The sequence below is a fragment of the Lactuca saligna genome, chromosome 1, assembly GCF_052625555.1.
Source record: "Lactuca saligna cultivar CGN05327 chromosome 1, ASM5262555v1, whole genome shotgun sequence".
In the NCBI taxonomy this organism is placed as follows: domain Eukaryota; kingdom Viridiplantae; phylum Streptophyta; class Magnoliopsida; order Asterales; family Asteraceae; genus Lactuca; species Lactuca saligna.
The window spans coordinates 34,001,925-34,020,422 of NC_136417.1; the positions used below are offsets into that span (position 1 = coordinate 34,001,925).

General features: G+C 38.4%; 1 protein-coding gene and 1 pseudogene across 1 annotated transcript; one reads left to right on the forward strand and one right to left on the reverse strand.

Moving 5' to 3' along the window:
• Nucleotides 1-14,033: 14,033 nt before the first annotated feature.
• On the forward strand, nt 14,034-15,858 carry LOC144997113 (pentatricopeptide repeat-containing protein At4g21065 pseudogene; annotated as a pseudogene).
• Nucleotides 15,859-16,004: 146 nt separating this feature from the next.
• Nucleotides 16,005-18,168, reverse strand: LOC145004647 (putative polygalacturonase At3g15720). The gene is made up of 9 exons (XM_078963612.1): nt 18,073-18,168; nt 17,703-17,840; nt 17,385-17,543; nt 17,249-17,284; nt 16,912-17,119; nt 16,741-16,822; nt 16,547-16,655; nt 16,305-16,421; nt 16,005-16,235 (listed from the first exon to the last, which is right to left on the reverse strand). Exons 1-9 carry the CDS (start codon nt 18,166-18,168, stop codon nt 16,005-16,007), a joined length of 1,176 nt encoding a protein of 391 aa, XP_078819738.1.
• Nucleotides 18,169-18,498: the final 330 nt, after the last annotated feature.

The following is an 18,498-nucleotide window of genomic DNA, read 5'->3' on the forward strand; positions in this document are numbered from 1 at the left end:
CCAATCCGTCTGCTGCTCCTGTCTTGGCAATTGGTCAAGGGAAGGGAAAGAAGAGGAAAGCTTCTTCAAATAACTATCGAAAGGTGAAAGCCCGAGATGGTTCCTCTTCTAGTGGGACAAAAGTTGATCCCTCTAAGCCCTGCTCTAACCCGAAGGAGGCAGAGTGCCACCACTGCCACAAGATAGGACATTGGAAGCGAAGCTGCCCGGACTACCTGCAAGCCATCAAGGAAGGAAAGATCAAGCCATCTTTCGCAGGTATATATGCAATAAAATCTAACGATTCTAATCATGCTATTTCTTGGGTTCTTGACACCGGTTGTGGTTATCACATTTGTTCTAATGTGCAGGGACTAAAAGGAAGTAGGGATGTGGAGCAAGGAAGGATCAATCTAATCATGGGGAACAGAAGATCGTCGCCTGTGACCAAGATTGGAGTGTATTCTTTGGTGCTTAAGAATAGTTTAGTTTTAAATTTGAACAATTGTTGCTATTCGCCAGAAATGGCTAGAAACATCATTTCATTTCATGGTTTGTATAGACAAGGTTTTAGATTTTCTTTTAATAATGAGAATGGTTCTATTTTGGCTTATCTAAATGGTGTCTTTTACTTTGAAGCTATACCATGTAATGGAATATATGAAACTGTTATGATTGTTGATAACTTAGGAAATGATGTTTTGAATATTGATTCTTCCACTAGTATGGATAAAGCATCCTTGTGGCATTGTCGTCTTGGACATGTCAACAAGAAACGCATAGCCCAACTCCAAAAGGATGGAGTGTTGGAGTCATTCGACCTTAGGGAAGATGACACTTGCGAGTCTTGTTTACTTGGAAAGATGACTAAGTCACCCTTCACGAGCACTTGTGAAAGGGGTGAGGGACTATTAGACCTAATACATACCGATGTATGTGGACCTTTTAGATCAACCACGAAGGATGGGAACCGCTTCTATGTGACCTTTACCGATGATTATAGTAGATATGGGTATATCTACTTAATCAAGCAAAAGTCAGAAACCTTTGAAAAGTTCAAAGAGTTCAAAAATGAAGTGGAGAATCAATTGGGCAGGAAAATCAAGATGCTTCGATCCGATCGAGGAGGAGAGTACCTAAGTCTTGAATTCCACGATTATCTCAAGGAGTGTGGAATAGTTTCGCAATTGACGCCTCCTAGGACACCGCAATTGAATGGTGTGGCAGAAAGGCGTAATCGAACCTTATTGGATATGGTTCGCTCTATGATGAGTCGTGCTTCACTACCTATCTTCTTTTGGGGGTATGCCTTAGAGACTGCCGCCCATATCCTTAACCGAGTCCCTACCAAGAAGGTTGCCAAAACACCTCACGAGATGTGGACGGGGAAAGCTCCCTCGTTGGCACATATCAAGGTTTGGGGTTGCGAGGCTTTCGTAAGACGAGATACTCACGACAAGCTTGAACCTCGAAGTGAGCGATGTATTTTCATCGGCTACCCGCAAACTTCCTTTGGATATCTCTTCTATAGACCGAAAGATAATGTTATCTTTGTTGCGAGGAGAGGAGTTTTCCGAGAGCGAGAACTCATAAGCCAAGGAGACAGTGGGAGGCAAATCGAACTTGAAGAGATTCAAGAATCGATAGATGAAGGAACCTCTACCGCTGGCGTTCAACCCGAGGAGGAAACTCCGGTTGAACCGATTGACGAATCCTTACCTCTTAGACGTTCCGATAGATTTAGAGTTCAACCCCAGTTTTATGGTTTTCATATTACTACCGAAGGGGACACGTATATTAGTGATGGTACACTAGTAAATCTTGATGAACCTAATAGCTATAAGGAAGCCATGGCAGGCCCGGAGTCTGCAAAATGGAAAGAGGCGATGGATAGCGAAATCCAATCCATGTACGATAACCAAGTTTGGAATTTGGTTGATTACGTGCCCGAACGTAAGACCGTAGGGTGCAAGTGGATCTTCAAGAAGAAGACCGACGTGGATGGGAACGTACACACATACAAAGCGCGATTGGTTGCGAAGGGCTTTACTCAAACTCCCGGAGTTGACTATGATGAGACCTTCTCACCAGTTGCGAAGATTAAATCTATTAGAGTGATGCTAGCAATTGCCGCATTTCATGATTATGAGATTTGGCAAATGGATGTCAAGACCGCTTTCCTTAACGGAAAGTTGGCTGAGGATGTTTACATGGCTCAGCCAGAGGGGTTTGTGGATCCGAAGCATCCGAATAGAGTGTGTAAGCTTGAGAAGTCCATTTATGGACTTAAGCAAGCGTCTCGCAGATGGAATCTTTGCTTCGATGAGAAAGTCAAAGAGTTTGGATTTGTACGAAGCGAAGACGAATCTTGTGTATATGTCAAAGCCAGTGGGAGTGTAGTAAGCTTCCTCGTTCTATATGTCGATGACATATTACTCATAGGAAACGACATCCCGACTCTGCAGGAGGTTAAGTCCTGGCTCGGGAAGTGCTTCGCTATGAAGGACCTCGGAGAGGCTTCTTACATTTTGGGAATAAGGATAGTAAGAGAAAGAAGTAAGAGACTAATTGGACTTAGTCAGAATACTTACTTGGAGAAGGTACTAAAACGTTTTAGTATGGAAAACTCAAAGAAGGGAGAACTACCGATACAAGGAAATGCCAAGTTGAGTAAGACTCAAAGTCCGAGTACCGAAGCCGAGATAGCAGAAATGAGCCGAGTACCATACGCTTCCGCAGTTGGCTCAATCATGTACGCTATGACTTGTACTCGCCCTGATGTAGCCTTCGCTTTGAGCATGGTTAGCAGATATCAAGGGAACCCTGGCAAAGCACATTGGATTGCGGTGAAGAACATCCTTAAGTACCTTCGGAGAACGAAAGAATGGTTCTTAGTCCTTGGAGGGAGTGATGACTTGAAGGTGCGAGGGTATAGTGACGCCAGCTTTCAAACCGACAGGGACAACTATCGTTCGCAGTCGGGCTGGGTATTTACCCTAAATGGAGGAGCAGTGACATGGAAAAGTTCCAAGCAAGAAACCGCAGCTGATTCAACGTGCGAATTAGAGTACATCGCAGCGAGCGAAGCGTCGAAGGAGGCAATATGGCTGAAGAACTTCATAGGTGATCTTGGAGTTGTACCGGCCATAAAGGAGCCCATGGAGATTTTCTGTGATAACGAAGGTGCGGTTGCCTTGACCAAGGAACCGAGGGATCATGGTAGATCTCGACATATCGACAGAAAATATCACTTCATTAGACATCGTGTAGAAGAAGGACAACTCGTAGTGAAGAGGATATCATCAGAAGATAACCCAGCAGATCCGCTTACGAAGGGACTGAGTAGGGTTAAGCACTTACAGCATGCTAGGAGTATTGGGCTGAAGGATGATATTAGCATATATTAAATTGTATTAGAAACGTATAATAGATAAATGTAATTAACATTTGATGATTAAATAAAGAAGTTTTATTTATGAGTAAAGTTACTATCACATGTTAGTTGTTTAACTATTGTTTCACTTTGCATGTTTTGACTTCCAGAATAATTGAGTTTATTAGGAATAATCGAATTATTCAAATGGTCCACAATCGTTCATATGTTGGGAGTAGATATGAATGAAGATTGTCGTGAATTGGTGTGTAGAGTGTCTAAATAGTGTTAGACATAGCAAGAGTTGCTGCAACGTTCATGAGTGCTTACGAACTGGTTTTGAGCATTGGAATAAACCCGCGCTTGCTGGAATCACTTTATGGAATACGATATAAAAGGTGATCGCAAGACGATAATATCATATGGTCTTAAAACCTAGATATATGGTTTATTATTTGTTATTTGATTGTGCATTGATAATGCGAAAACGCATCAGTAACTTGATGTTATAAAACGCATTGTTGTGTATAGTTGGTTAATGAATAAGTAAATGCATATAAGTCGAAGTTTATCTGTAAATTTTATCCTAAGAGGGTAGAAGAGATATCTTGGCCACTCGATGATTTGATTTGACTTATGTGCCGGGCCCGGTCAGAACTGAATTGATGTGTTCGATTAAGTTCTATGTCAAATAAATCGAAGATCGAGAAATCTAAATGCTAGACTAACCATTCCATAGGATTGTCAGCATGATATCTAACAGAGGACTGTACGATCCCTTATCTAAAGGACAAGATTGATTAGATCAGATTTGACAGCGTCTTTGAGAGCTACGATTGCAAACCGTATTATACTTGTATAGTTACTAGACTTATCCAAGTGGGAGACTGTTGGAATAGTGTCTAAGGCTATAAATATATTCGGTGGTGCATGGTCCTTTTGGGTTGCCTTCACCATAGCAACTTGAAGGATGATTTGTTAAGAGAGAGTAAATATTATAAGGAATAATATTTAGCTATTTGATTAATATAAGTCATAAATTAATTGGTATTAATTTGGTGACTTAAAGAGATTAATTAAATAAAAGGGTATAAACTGTCAATTGTTTGATAGTTAGACTTTGGACCATAAATCCATTAGGATGGACTTTGGACGGTTTCTAAGAGCTTTAGGATAGCTCAAAATATTCCATAAGGATATCTATGGAATGGATTTGGATAGCCTTAAGTGAAGATTATCCAATTAGGGTTTAGGGTGAAACCCTTAAGGAGTCTAAAGGTATAAATAGGCCCTTGGGGTGTGGAATTCGTGTACAAGCTTTCAGAACCTAAAGAAAGGAACCTCTGGCCGAATTCCATCCCCTCTCCTCTCTCCTAAATCATCTTGCTTGCTATTGGTGTTTGTGAACCATCAGAGGAGTGACAATTGTGACTCTAGAAGCTCCAAGACAAGAAGATCAACAAGGAACTCAAAGGTATGATTCTAGATCTGTATTAATGTTATTGTTTAACCTAATTAGCCATTAGAAGTCTTGGATTCAAAAGCATGTTTGATAGAAAGCCTAGATCCAAGCAATAGGGTTTTGCATGCGCACATAGGAAAGTTCTTATGGCTAAAACCCAACACAACCACCACCACGACCGTGAGGTAGTGGCTATCGCCATGTAACACCGCCCGCCATTACTAGAATGGTTGTGTGTGTGTTTATGTTAGTGAGTGTGTGTGTTATTGGGATTTGTGTCGTAAAATGTAATAGTGTCGGAATAATGAAAAGAAAACTCAAAACCACCACCATAGGGTGGTGGCTACCGCCACCGGCCACCATGTTGGGTGGCGGTGAGCTTTGCATGTGTTTGAATTACTTTTGGGATGCTTGGACTCGATTGGACTAGAACCCCAACTACCACTGCGAGGTGGTGGCCGCTGCCATGAGCCGCTATGAGCCACCGTTGACCACCACTACCCGAGGTGGTAGTGAGTGGTGTCCGTTTTATGAAACCCTAATGGGCCTTATGTGACCCTAGTGGGCCTAATGAAGCCCTAATTGATCTAAGAACTTTGTGTTTGGTCTTATTGGGCTATGATTGGATTGAAAACCCTAATTAGCGTTTAAAAAACCCTGATTTTTGATATATAGGCATTGGACTTATCGGGACCCACATTTGAGTCATTGGAATGGAATTGTGAATTACACGCAATCACACCATATAATTTATCTACTAGAGTGATGGACTTAATGGATTAAGTCCTTAATGGGTTAAGTGATAAACACTAATTGTCATTTTATATGAAACCCTAATCTTACTTGGGCCATTGAGTTGGGCCTCTCTATTGGGTTTTGGTGATTGGGGTATTAATGGGCCATCCAAAAATAAGCATATGGACCAGAATAATTTAATGGGCGTAGGCCCATGTAAGAGGTTTGGGCCCAATTTGGAAAATTAGGCCATAGATGAGCCATAATTGGGCCTTTATGATTATGAGATATTGGGTCATTCGAAGTGTCAAATGTTTGGATTGGACTAAATGGTTGGGCATTAGAATAAGACCATGTAAAGGTTTGGGACCAATTTTGAAATTTAGGCCATAGTTGGGCATGGTTCATTATTAAACTTTTGGGCCCTTGGATTGGGACTTAGGCTTAAGTCAACCTAAGTTAGGGGTAAAGTAGTCTTTTACCCCAAGCACGAACTTTATGGATATGTGTTGGAACCCAATTATTAATTGGGTGTTATTTTGATGTTGATAGATTCGGGAATCCGTCATCCAACAACTAGGGTTTTGTCAGCGGGACTTCAACAGTGTGAGGTGAGTTTTCCTCCAGTAAGAACAGGTCGAAGGAACCAATGTCGGCCCGTTTATGTATGTTAGTATATTCCGGGATTATGCCGGATGCTGGGGTTAGCCCGATGTTGCTTATATGTTCCAGACTTCGATCCGATGTCAGGGCAAGCCCGAGGAATGTTTGTATGCTTGATGTCTTTGTGATTCTTTCATGTACTTGTTTATGTGTTCCGGACTTCAGTCCGATGCGGAGGCAAGCCCGAGGAAGGTTTAGCTTATGTGTTATGTGTTATGTGTTCGGGACTTCGGTCCGATGTCGGGGCAAGCTTGAGGAAGGTTTAGTTTATAGGTTGTCTGTTATGTGTTTCGAACTTCGGTCCGATGATGGGGCAAGCCCGATGAAGGTTTATATGTTTATGTTTATGTTTATGTGTTATATGCTTGTTATTATGTTATATGTATATCGAACTTCGGTTTGATGTCGGGCGGGGCCCAATATCGGGCTTCGGTCCGATGGCGAGCGGTTCCTGATGCAGTGGGTGAGGCCCAATATATGCTATTATGTGTTATTTGTATGGTATGTGGTAGTTTGAGGAGACTCATTAAGCTTCGTGCTTACAATTTTCAGTTTTTATTGAGGTACTTTCGGTAGCAAAAAAGAAGAACTCGGGATGATTGTAGTGCACACAACATTTGTCTACCCTGAGATGTTTATACTCTGATATATTTCGACAGATGTTATGGTATTTCGAGTTACACTATTTATGATTTCTATATGATGTTTATACCACCACACGCTACTACTAGGGTGGATGTGTGTGTATGTTTATGTTAGTGAGTGTGTATGTTATTGGGATTTGTGTTGTAAATTGTTATCGGGATGAAATAATGAAAGAAAAACTCATAACCACCACTGTAAGGTGGTGGCTGCCGCCACCAGTCGCCATATTGGGTGGCGGTGTGCTTTGTTTGTGTTTAGACTTCGTCTAGGATGCTTGGACAAAAATGGACTATACCATAACCACCACCGTGAGGTGGTGGCCGCCACCATGAGTCGTTGTGTGCCGCTGTCAACCAGCACTACCCAAGGTAGTAGTGGGTGGTGCCCGACTTAGGAAAACCCTAATTGACCTAATAAAACCCTAATGTGCCTAAGGAATTAACTTTTGGGCCTAATTGGTTTGTAATGGGTTGGAAACCCTAATTAGGGTTTAGAAAACTCTAATTTTGGGATTATTGGTTTGGACTTATCGGGACCCACATTTTGGACCATTGGAGTTAAGTTATGACTCGAGCCCGATTTCATTGTATGTTTGGACTTAAAGGATTAAGTCCTTAATGGATTAAGTCCTAAATGGGTTAAGAAGAAACACTTAACCCTAATAATCATTTTATGTGAAAAAACCCTAATTGGATTTGGGTTCTTATTGGGCTATTTATTGGACTAAGCTGTTGTGGGCCTTTGTGGGCCAATTGGGAACATATTTATGGACTAAGGAAATTATTGGGCTTTAGGATAAGACCTATTAGAGAGGCTTGGGCCCAATTTGGAAAATTAGGGCATAAGTGGGCATAATTGGGCCTTGAGGATTAGTAGTTATTAGGCCATCAGAATGCCAATTGTTTGGACTAGAATAAACAGTTGGGCCTTATGACAAGCCCATGTGGAGGTTTGGGCCCAATTTGGTAAATTAGGCCATATGTTGGGTCTTGGGTGATTATTGGGCTTTTGGGCCTTTAGAGTGTGAGTTTGGGCCTTGATTTTGAACCAAGCTAGGTTAGGGGTAAAATGCTCCATTTACCCTAAGTGTAGATTTATTATTATGCATTGGAACTGTGACATCCCCAATTTCACGGTCATAAAAGACCGATTTGTTTATGCTTTGTTTTAAAAATCAGAGTACTTTTTGTATTAAAAGTGTTGCGGAATTTGTTCCCAAAATATGATAAAGATTTATCAAATCATTTCCATAGAAATGTATTTCACTAAAAAGATTCAGGATGTCATGTTCGATACAGACCAAAAGCATAAACAGAACAAAATAGACCTTACAACAATTATTTATAACTACTGGCCGATAATCTAAAATCTCTCGTTATGTCAGCCAACTTATGCTCTCGTGTCATAACCTGTAATACAAAGAAAACTGAGTGGGTCAGGCTTAGGAGCCTGGCGAGCATATAGTTTTTTCAACCCACAATGTTATATCATATATGTATATATATTAGAACTTACAAACTTATACAATTTCACCATACTAAACAACTCTGATCCCACCCCGTCGATCCTCACAATGACACGATCTAAACTCTTGTATCAAAATTTTCCTCTTTACCTGATCCCTACCCACAAATTTAAAACTAACCTTTTGATTTGATCCATACTCCCAGATCTAAAACTAATCTACTGATCTGATCCATACTCCTGCATCTAAAACCGTGCCCAATGCATACTCCCGGACTATGGATAATTATCTATGTCTTAATCCATACTCCCGGATTAATAACAAGTTTATCTCGTTTATTGACAGTATCGTTTTCGAGATCCCTCTCGCAATACGTGTCAAATGGGTTTTTAGAGTACACCGGTGAACATCAAGTTCACAACACCTACAAGTTGCGAGTCTGCTAGTGTTCCACTTGACTGTCTAGAATAGTCAGTGGTTGTCATCCATACTCTGCGGAATGATGGGTCCATCGCTTGGGTAAAGGTTTCACTCGCTTTCTCACCTGTCACCCTCATGTCAAGATCTATATCACATTTTATCTCATTATCCAACTCATCTTTTATCACACATCAACTATCTCATCTACCCATGTTCTACCTAACATATTTGTAGATATAAAATACATATACAGTTTAACTCATTTAAAAACTATATAAAACATCAATTCCACACTCGTCTCAAATAAACAACAATATATATAGCACGTTTTTCATAGCAAATACTTCATATTTGTGTGTTAGAAGAAACTAACTACACACTCTCACATAACATAAATGTAATACATTCAACCAATACGTGTATTAAAATTGTGTTTATGAAAGGGACTATACACTCACTTGATAATATGATTATCGGACAGCTTCGGTGGAACCGGGATGCTTCGTTGAAAACCGGGTTTCTTGCGGGCAGATTTTCGGATCGGGAAATTTGTTTCTCGGGATCTTTCGGGCTTCGGGTCTCAGGATGATACTGGGGCTTCAGAGGTATAACTTACACGTAAAACGAGTCAATATGGAGTAAGAGGAAAGAAATTGAGCAACCAAATCGGTTGGACTCAGCTTCTAGTTATAGGAGGGGTCTGTCCCTCGAACGCAGGGTGTTCCCCAGAAGAACACAGGGTGTTCCCTTCGAACGCAGTGCATAGGAGCGGTGTTCCAGTCTTATCTCTTATCCGGTTGAGTCAACATCGACGTGGCCAATCCGGGGCCAAGCCATGAACGCGGGGTGTTCCCAAATTGAACGCGAGGCATTCCCCCTTTGGGATGTGTGCCTTGAACTTCAAAAAACCATAACTCTCACATACGATCTTCGTTTTCAACGTTTTTTATATCCACGCGTAGGTGAGATTATGCTCTATATCTCTCATTTAGACTCCGTCGGCAAATTTTGACTTTATTTTTATTATATTATTTTTAGTAGGCCGGGACAGAAAAGCTCCGTTAGAAATTCATAACTTCTTCATCTGACGTTCGTTTTTGTCTGTCTTTTTACCGTTGGACTACTATCGACAAGATCTCCGATTATCGTTTAGATTGTTTCAGCTAGAAACCACTCGATCTCATATTCGAACTTTGGGTTGCATACCGCTAGCTGAAACTTCGGAAATTCATAACTTCCTCATACGAAGTCAGATTTAGACGTTCTTTTTATGTACGCTCTCGTTTTAATGTATTCCACGACTTTTGTTTAGATCGCTAAGGCGAAATATCGCTCTAACTTCAATTCACTATTTACGCCGCGTTGTGTCGTGTCGGTTCTGTCGCAAAACTTCGATAGGTCATAACTTCTTCGTTATAACTCGCACGAAAACCTTGTGACATATACTACAACTTGCTTATGATTATTTATTCTAAACACTCTTCTATCAAAAATTCATTTTTGACGCTTATCGTCTATAAATTGACTAGCCTGGATCTACGGGCGTTACAGGAACCCAATTATTAATTGGGTGTCATTTTGATGTTGATAGTTCGAGAATCTATCAACCAGCAATAAGAGTTTTATTCGCGGGACTACAGCAGTGCCAGGTGTGTCTCCTCACCATACCAATAGGTCTAAGGCACCAAGGTCGGCCCATTTTATGATATGTGATATGCTAGTTGATTATGTTGAAGACCTCAGGGGTTCCCGAGGCATTAGACTAATACCATGTAGGGGTTCCCATGGAAATTAATTATATGTGTTATGTGGCATGCTAGTTATTTTGTGATATGTGGTATTTTAAATATTTATGTTATATGCGGTGTGCTAGTTGACTATGTGTTGCTTGCATGGAAGACCTCAGTGGGTTCCTGAGGCAGTTGGATATAAGACCGTGTGGGGGTTCCCATGGCATTCCAGGCTAAGAACATGTGGGGTTCCCAAGACAGTGATCTAAGACCATGTGGGGGTTCCCATGGCATCCGGTGTAAGACCATGGAGGATTTCCATGGCAACTTTATATGTTGTATGTATGGTTTATAGGGTTTGTATATGTGTACTGTTAATTGATTATGTGTTATGTTGATATGATATTGATATGTAAGACCCCCCCCCCCCAGAGGGGCAGTTGGATATAAGACCGTGTGGGGGCTCTCATGGCTTTCCTGGTTAAGACCATACGGAGGTTCCCATGGCTGTGGGGTAAGACCACGTGGGGGTTCCAGTGGCACCCGATGTAAGACCTTGGAGGGTTTCCATGGCTTCCCTATATGTTTATATGCATGGCTTGTGTAGTTGATATGATTTATGTGATCATGCGTGTAAGAACTTGGAGGGTTTTCATGGCGTCTCTATATGTGTATATGCATGGTTATGCGAATGATATGGTTTATATGATTATGTGGGGTATGCTCTGGGGAACTCACTAAGCTTCGTGCTTACAATTTTGTTTATGGTTTCATGTATCATTGTTTCGGAAAGGAAGTGCTCAACTTGATCGCAATGCACACACCCGTGTTTCCACAATATATGATATTGGGACGAACTCTGATGAATGTTTTTAATTAATCATGTTTTTGGAATGTTTGAATTTAAAGATATATACGTTTTGACTGTATTGAAAAATAAATTTTTTACCATTGATTTTTGGGTCGTTACAGTTCTTGAACATGCGAATTAAAAAACGTTGTTAATATAAAGAAAACACACACACACAAACACACAACAACAACTAGAAGTTGATCGATTCCTTGCAAATCCATGTTGATTCGGGTGGTTTCTAAATATCCCGCACAGAGCATGTCCTTATGATCATATGTGCATAATACACATGAATACATAATATATCCAAATTAGTAAGTGTGAAACTCTAATTTAATTTTGAAATGGAGTCAAACATAAGTATGTTACTCGAAAAGAAACAGATAAATAGTAAAAACATCCAACATTCAATACTATACTCAATCCTACCACTAGATCATCCAATTCAAACTTCATGAACTTTTCAGCAAAATCAACAAATAATTTCATCAAATGTGGAGGATAATTTCAAAATTTTTGCATTAAAACATAATCTGACCCAGGTTAACATCATAACATACTCTATCAAATAATTTCAACAATTCAACAAAACTAGCACAAAATACTAACCCGATTTTAACCAGAAATTTGCGATTCAGTGTATTTGGGGGAGAAAAAAAGTAAAACTGAAGAACGGTACATACCTGAAGCGACCTATGCTCCCCTTCGACCTCCTTCTCTATTTGTGTTTTTGTTTCGACCGTACACCAAAAATCAATTAGGAGTCGGTTTTCTCCCATGTTCAATCAATGGTGGCTGGATTTGTGTGACGGGCGTCGGTGTTATGTGACATCAGAGATACATGAAGAAGATTGATGGAGACTGGTGTTCGGTGGATGAAAGAAGAAGAGATAGGAACAACAAGGGTAGGGCAAAAAGGGCAACACATTTTTTTTTTCCAGATATGGTTACATGTCTTACTGAATAAATGATGATTTTAAGATTCAAATGTCAAAATAAGTTTATATACAAACACCCTGAAGTGAATAAATTCAGACCTCTCTTACTAAGAAGTAATATGAGGTAAACAAACATGGTCTTAGAATTATATCATTTCACTCCTATGCTTAGACTTTAGTTATGAAAAGTGTGAAAGAGTTATAGGATTGTTATGCCTTAGTTAGATAAAATCTTAACATGTCACGTTAAGGAATCATCATGCTAGATGTTTTATGAAGCTTTAGATAAGTTAGATGAACCTGTAGAATGCTATATTGAATGCTTTTAAAGTCTTTAAAGGGTGAAGTCGATGTCGGTTATATATATATATATATATATATATATATATATATATATATATATATATATATATATATATATATATATATATATATATAGGGCCGGTCTATTAAAATAAATAAAAGATACCCGAATTGAATATAGCGATACTCATACTTTTTATGAGATAAAGTGATAAATAGGAAAACAACAACCGTTTTATGAAAAACTGAAAAGTACAGGTGGTATTCCTATTTCCAATCAATATCAAAATATGTTGATGGTTATACAATATGAAAACGGAGACTATAGCAAATTTCTGATTAAATGAGCACCTTAAACAGACACATAATAATATGCTTATAATTCAAATACAAATAGTATTCCCCCATGCTTATAATATGCTCCATTCTTCTCCAACCCTACCCCATTTTCACCTCCATTTTTGGAGATATGAATAGTATTCCCCCATATACGGGGATACTATTTATATCTCCAAAAATGGAGGTGAAGTTTGGTTGTTAATTTTAATCTCTTTCATTTTTATTTTATACATTTCTAGTTTATTTTATCTACTAATAATAATTTAAATACAGTATTTAATATTTATAATATAATGTTATATATACTAATTTATATTAATTAATCATAAATATAGAGTTTAATTAGTAGAGGGGTGTATTTGACAATATATATAAGTTATAAAAATAAAATATTCCAAGAATATACTTTTTGGGATAAAAATTGGGGTAGAAAATGGAATAGAATTGGAGATGAAACACTGTTTACTCCATTTACGGAGGAAAAAATAGAGATGGATTGGAGGTCTCAGTTAGGGGTGTAAGTGAGTCGAGCTACTCGCGAGCTACTCGGGATCGACTCGCTAAAAGCTCGACTCGAGATCGAATTAAACGAGCCCGAGCCGAGCTCGAGCCCAAATATGAGGCTCGTTTATTAAACAAGCTCGAGCCGAGCTTCAGCTAGTGGGCTCGCGAGCCTAAACGAGCCTATATATATATATATATATATATATATATATATATATATATATATATATATATATATGTGTGTGTGTGTGTGTGTGTGTGTGTGTGTGTGTGTGTGTGTGTGTGTGTGTGTGGGGGGGGGGGGGAGAGAGAGAGTGTGTGTGTGTGTGTGTATATATATATATATATATATATATATATATATATATATATATATATAGAGAGAGAGGCTCGTATAAGCTCGTTTAGTCTCGCAAGCTCACTAAATTGTTTTCATTTTAAGATTCGAATCAAGCTCAAGCTTCTTCAAAATTAAACGAGCCGAACTCGAGTTTGGTTAGGCTCGGGCTCAGCTTGGCTCGTTTACCCCCCTCTAGTCTAGTCTGAGTGATTTCGAAATGCCTTAAGATAATTTAAGAGTTTATAATAGTAGAGACTAGCACAAAACCGACTTTTCATCCTTTAGGTAGTTTGTCTTTACACTAAATGCACTTCTCAGCATCCAAAATCATCGTCAACAAAAGAGCAGCAGAACAACAATGTTTATCCATCCTCCAAACCTGCACTACACTCCTTAATCTCAACCAAATTCATGCACAGATTCTCAAATTGGGTCTCCAAAACAACCCACTTGTCCTCACCAAATTCACTTCAACATCATCCGATCTCAATGCCATTGACTACGCTGCATCCATCCTATTCTCTCCAGATGCTAAAACACATCTCTACGATACTTTCCTTTACAACACCGTCATTAGAGCTTACGCGCAAACCCATCAATCCAAGATCACAGCTGTTGATATATACAAAACCATGGTTTGGAATTATGTTACTCCTAATAAGTTCACATACCCATTTGTCCTCAAGGCCTGCGCGGGTGTCGGGAGGTTACGTTTAGGCGAATCAGTTCATGGTAAGGTTGTGAAGTTTGGGTTTGATGAGGACACACATGTCTTGAATACTATGGTTCACATGTATTGTTCTTGTGGTGAGGTTGATAATGCACGAGTCGTGTTCGACGAAATGCCTAAGTCGGATTCTGTATCCTGGAGTGCAATGATCGGTGGTTACGCACGCATGGGAAGGTCAACTAGTGCTGTCGAGTTATTTAGAGAGATGCAGATTGCAAGGGTTAAACCCGATGAGATCACCATGGTTTCTGTTCTCTCCGCCTGTAGTGATTTAGGCGCTTTAGAGCTTGGAAAGTGGGTTGAAAACTATATAGAAAGAGAAAAGATTCCAAAAAGCATCGAGCTTTCTAATGCCCTTATTGATATGTTCACTAAATGTGGCGACATGGATAAAGCTTTAAGGCTATTCAAAACCTTGGATCACAAAACCATCGTTTCTTGGACTTCTGTGATTGTGGGCATGGCAATGCATGGACGTGGGTTAGAAGCTGCTTCGTTATTTGAAAAAATGAATCTTTCTGGGGTCCCACCAGATGATGTCACCTTTATAGGGTTGCTTTCAGCTTGTAGTCATTCAGGTTTAGTCAACGAAGGCCAAAAGTACTTTGACTCCATGACTTCAAACTTCCATATAAAACCCAAAATCGAGCATTACGGATGCATGGTTGACCTTTTCAGTAGAGCAGGATTAGTCAAAGAGGCACTAGAATTTGTTACCAAAATGCCCCTTGACCCAAACCCGATAATCTGGAGGACTTTGACCGCTGCATGTCGTCTCCACGGTCAACTCAATCTCGGTGAAACCATCACAAAAAAGTTGATCGAATACGAGCCGTTGGATCAATCCAATTATGTCTTGCTTTCGAATATATACGGGAAAATGTCCGATTGGGAAAAGAAAAAGAAAATCAGAGACGTGATGGGCGAAAAGGGAATAAAAAAGATTCCCGGGAGTACAATGATTGAACTAGACAACAAGATGTATGAATTTGTTTCGGGTGATAGAACACATGATTTAGATAAAGAGATTCATGAGATGATTGATGAAATGGGGTGGAAGATGAAGATAGCTGGATATGTTGCTACTACTTCAGAGGTGTTACTTGATATCAATGAAGAGGATAAAGAAGATGCTTTGAATAGACATAGTGAAAAATTAGCTATTGCATTCGCGCTTTTGAAAACGCCACCTGGCACTCGTATACGCATTGTGAAAAACTTGCGTGTTTGTAGCGATTGTCATTCTGCAACAAAGTTTGTTTCCAAGATTTATAATCGGGAGATTATTGTTAGAGATAGAAATAGATTTCATCACTTTAGAGATGGGATTTGTTCATGTAAAGACTTTTGGTGAAACTTGATGTCATTTGCATAACATACTAAACTTGCATTTTTACATGATTACATAACAACTATCAAGATCTTTAACTCGACATAAACATTAATTCTATAATTAATCAACTTGATCCTAACCTTAAACCACGGACAATGTCGGGTTAAAACAATGTATAATTCGTGCAAACATTTAATGTAACAAACAAGTTGCACTAGGTTCCGTTGAAGAACTTGCCCCATAAGCATTGTTGCAACGTGCAATTGTATTTTTTCCAGTCACGGTTGATGTTATGTTAATCTGATCCAAAGAAATACCAGAACATGCTACTTTGTTACTGCAGTCAAAATTTATTGCAGTTCGAGATGATGATGTTCCTTGAAATAATCTGTAACTTATGTCACTAATCTTCACTGCTGAACCCTGCAAATCATAAATTATAAGCTCATAATTCAATTCTTTGAGTGATTAATCTTTGAGAAAAGGTTTTACCTCTGTAGGGCAATTATTTCCACTAGGACAATAGTATTGATCCACAAGTATCGGGTTATTCACATTATGAAGTGTAATTTGCTCAAATGTGATATCTCTAGCATATCCAGATCCTCCCTATATGATTGTAGATAACAATGTTTAACATTGACTATTTATGATGATGAGAGAAAAAAATTGTAATTTTTGTCTTACTGACACTGGTACCAATTTAAGCTGACAAACACAGTATACCCTATTACCTGCCATGTTTTGATTCTTGCTCCGTTTTGTGTTCCGCTGAAGTTGCAATTTCGTACGTAAATACCTTCCACAGTATCATATTCCCCATTTATGCCTAAACTTCCGATGCTACAAGATTAAAGAAAAAAAATAACAATAAGCGAAAACACATATTTGACCCATAACATTGATCTGACATGACTTTGAGTTTTACCTTATACCATGACCCGGACCGCAACTTATGCCCGTAATATTGATTTGAGAGGATCCGTTGATTAGAGCAATACAATCATCACCTAACATTTTATAGCACAATATGTTGTCATGTAATATGACAAAATGTAAAGGTAAACCAAAGACAATGAATATTATATGAAGTATGTACCGGTTTTAATAACGGAATCATGTATTTGTATGTAAGTTGAGAGTGATACGTCGATGCCATCAGTGTTTGGGCTATTTGCAGGTGCAATTATGTCTAAATTTGAAATAGTTGAATTACTGCATTTGGATAGACCGATATGATTTCTAGGGCTATCAAGATGCTTAAGTTGTCTTAATCGAAGCCCGTAGCATTTTTCAAAATGTAACGCCTACATACACATTGCAAAATAACTTATTATGGTGTCAACATTCACAATATAGTAAGTACAACATTGTTATGTAGCAACACGTTTTTAGTTTATGTTTAATTATCAACGTTTATTAAGCAAGATACTTACCGTTGGTGGTATTGAACACGTAGATTCTTCTGTTATCTACAAAAAAATAAAAATAAATAAATAAATCAGGATAATTATAAATTTGAAAATCAATGATTGTGAATATTATCTAAAAAAGAAGCTAAAATGCATGTACATCAGACAGAGATTTGATCCACCAAGCATTGCCACGACCATCGATAGTACCACCACCATCGATAATTAGATTGTTAACGTCAGAAAATAATAGCCATGCCCCGGTTTCACAACTACCCCATGAACTAGGGTTTTCAGGAGCAATGATTGTACCCAATATCTGCTCAAAATAGTAAATGTGAGTTTAATGATGTTTGCAAGTTTGTGTGTTTTTTGTTCTTTTATAACAATTTGATGTATTTGAAATATAACAAAAAGAATTTGAATGAATTTGTATGTGAAATATAAGTTTGTATTTTGGGAGGGAGAATAGGATTACCAGAAAATGGATATTTGGAGATTTACACGGGCCTTGAAAGCTGATTGGGCCCACTAAGAAGGTTTGGGCCGATGGTATGATCAACCTTGACTTTGGTCCAACATCATTACATAACTCTTGCCAAGCTTCTTCAAAAGCCTTGTTCCAAAAATTAAATTCAACAACAAAAAGGTAAACTCATTGTATTTTATTGATTACAAGTCGAATAATCAAAATATAGGTTATAGGTAAATAGTTGGAAGTTGTTAAAAGCTTATTCAAACAATTACTATTTTTAATGCTTTATCTTAAAAAATAGATTATTCTTTTGAATAATTTATTTTTTAAGACATGAAATTTATGGAAAATAAGTGTAAATGATCGTATATACCTTTGTATCATCAGTCATTCCATCGCCCTTGGCGCCATAATTCATAACATTATAAGCACCACCATGGCTATGATGTAACAAGCAAAGCAATAACATGATAAAAAGTAGCATTTTCATTCCACTTATTATACACATATAATATTAAGAATGACTTGTGTATGAAATTCAATTCTCTGGTATTGTTAGTTTCTTTTCTTGATCAATAGTTGGTGAATATTTATACATATATGATATATGTATGTATTGAATGAAGTGAGGGAAGAGTCCATGATTTTGACCTGAAATTTAATGTTTTAAAACTTCCAAAAGAGAAAACAAGATGTTGAAACTAGAATCTAAACTTTACATATTAAAGAATATCAAGTATCAACGGATATTCTCCATTTCACCATTTTTTGTTTTATTACTCTATTTGTTTGAAATATC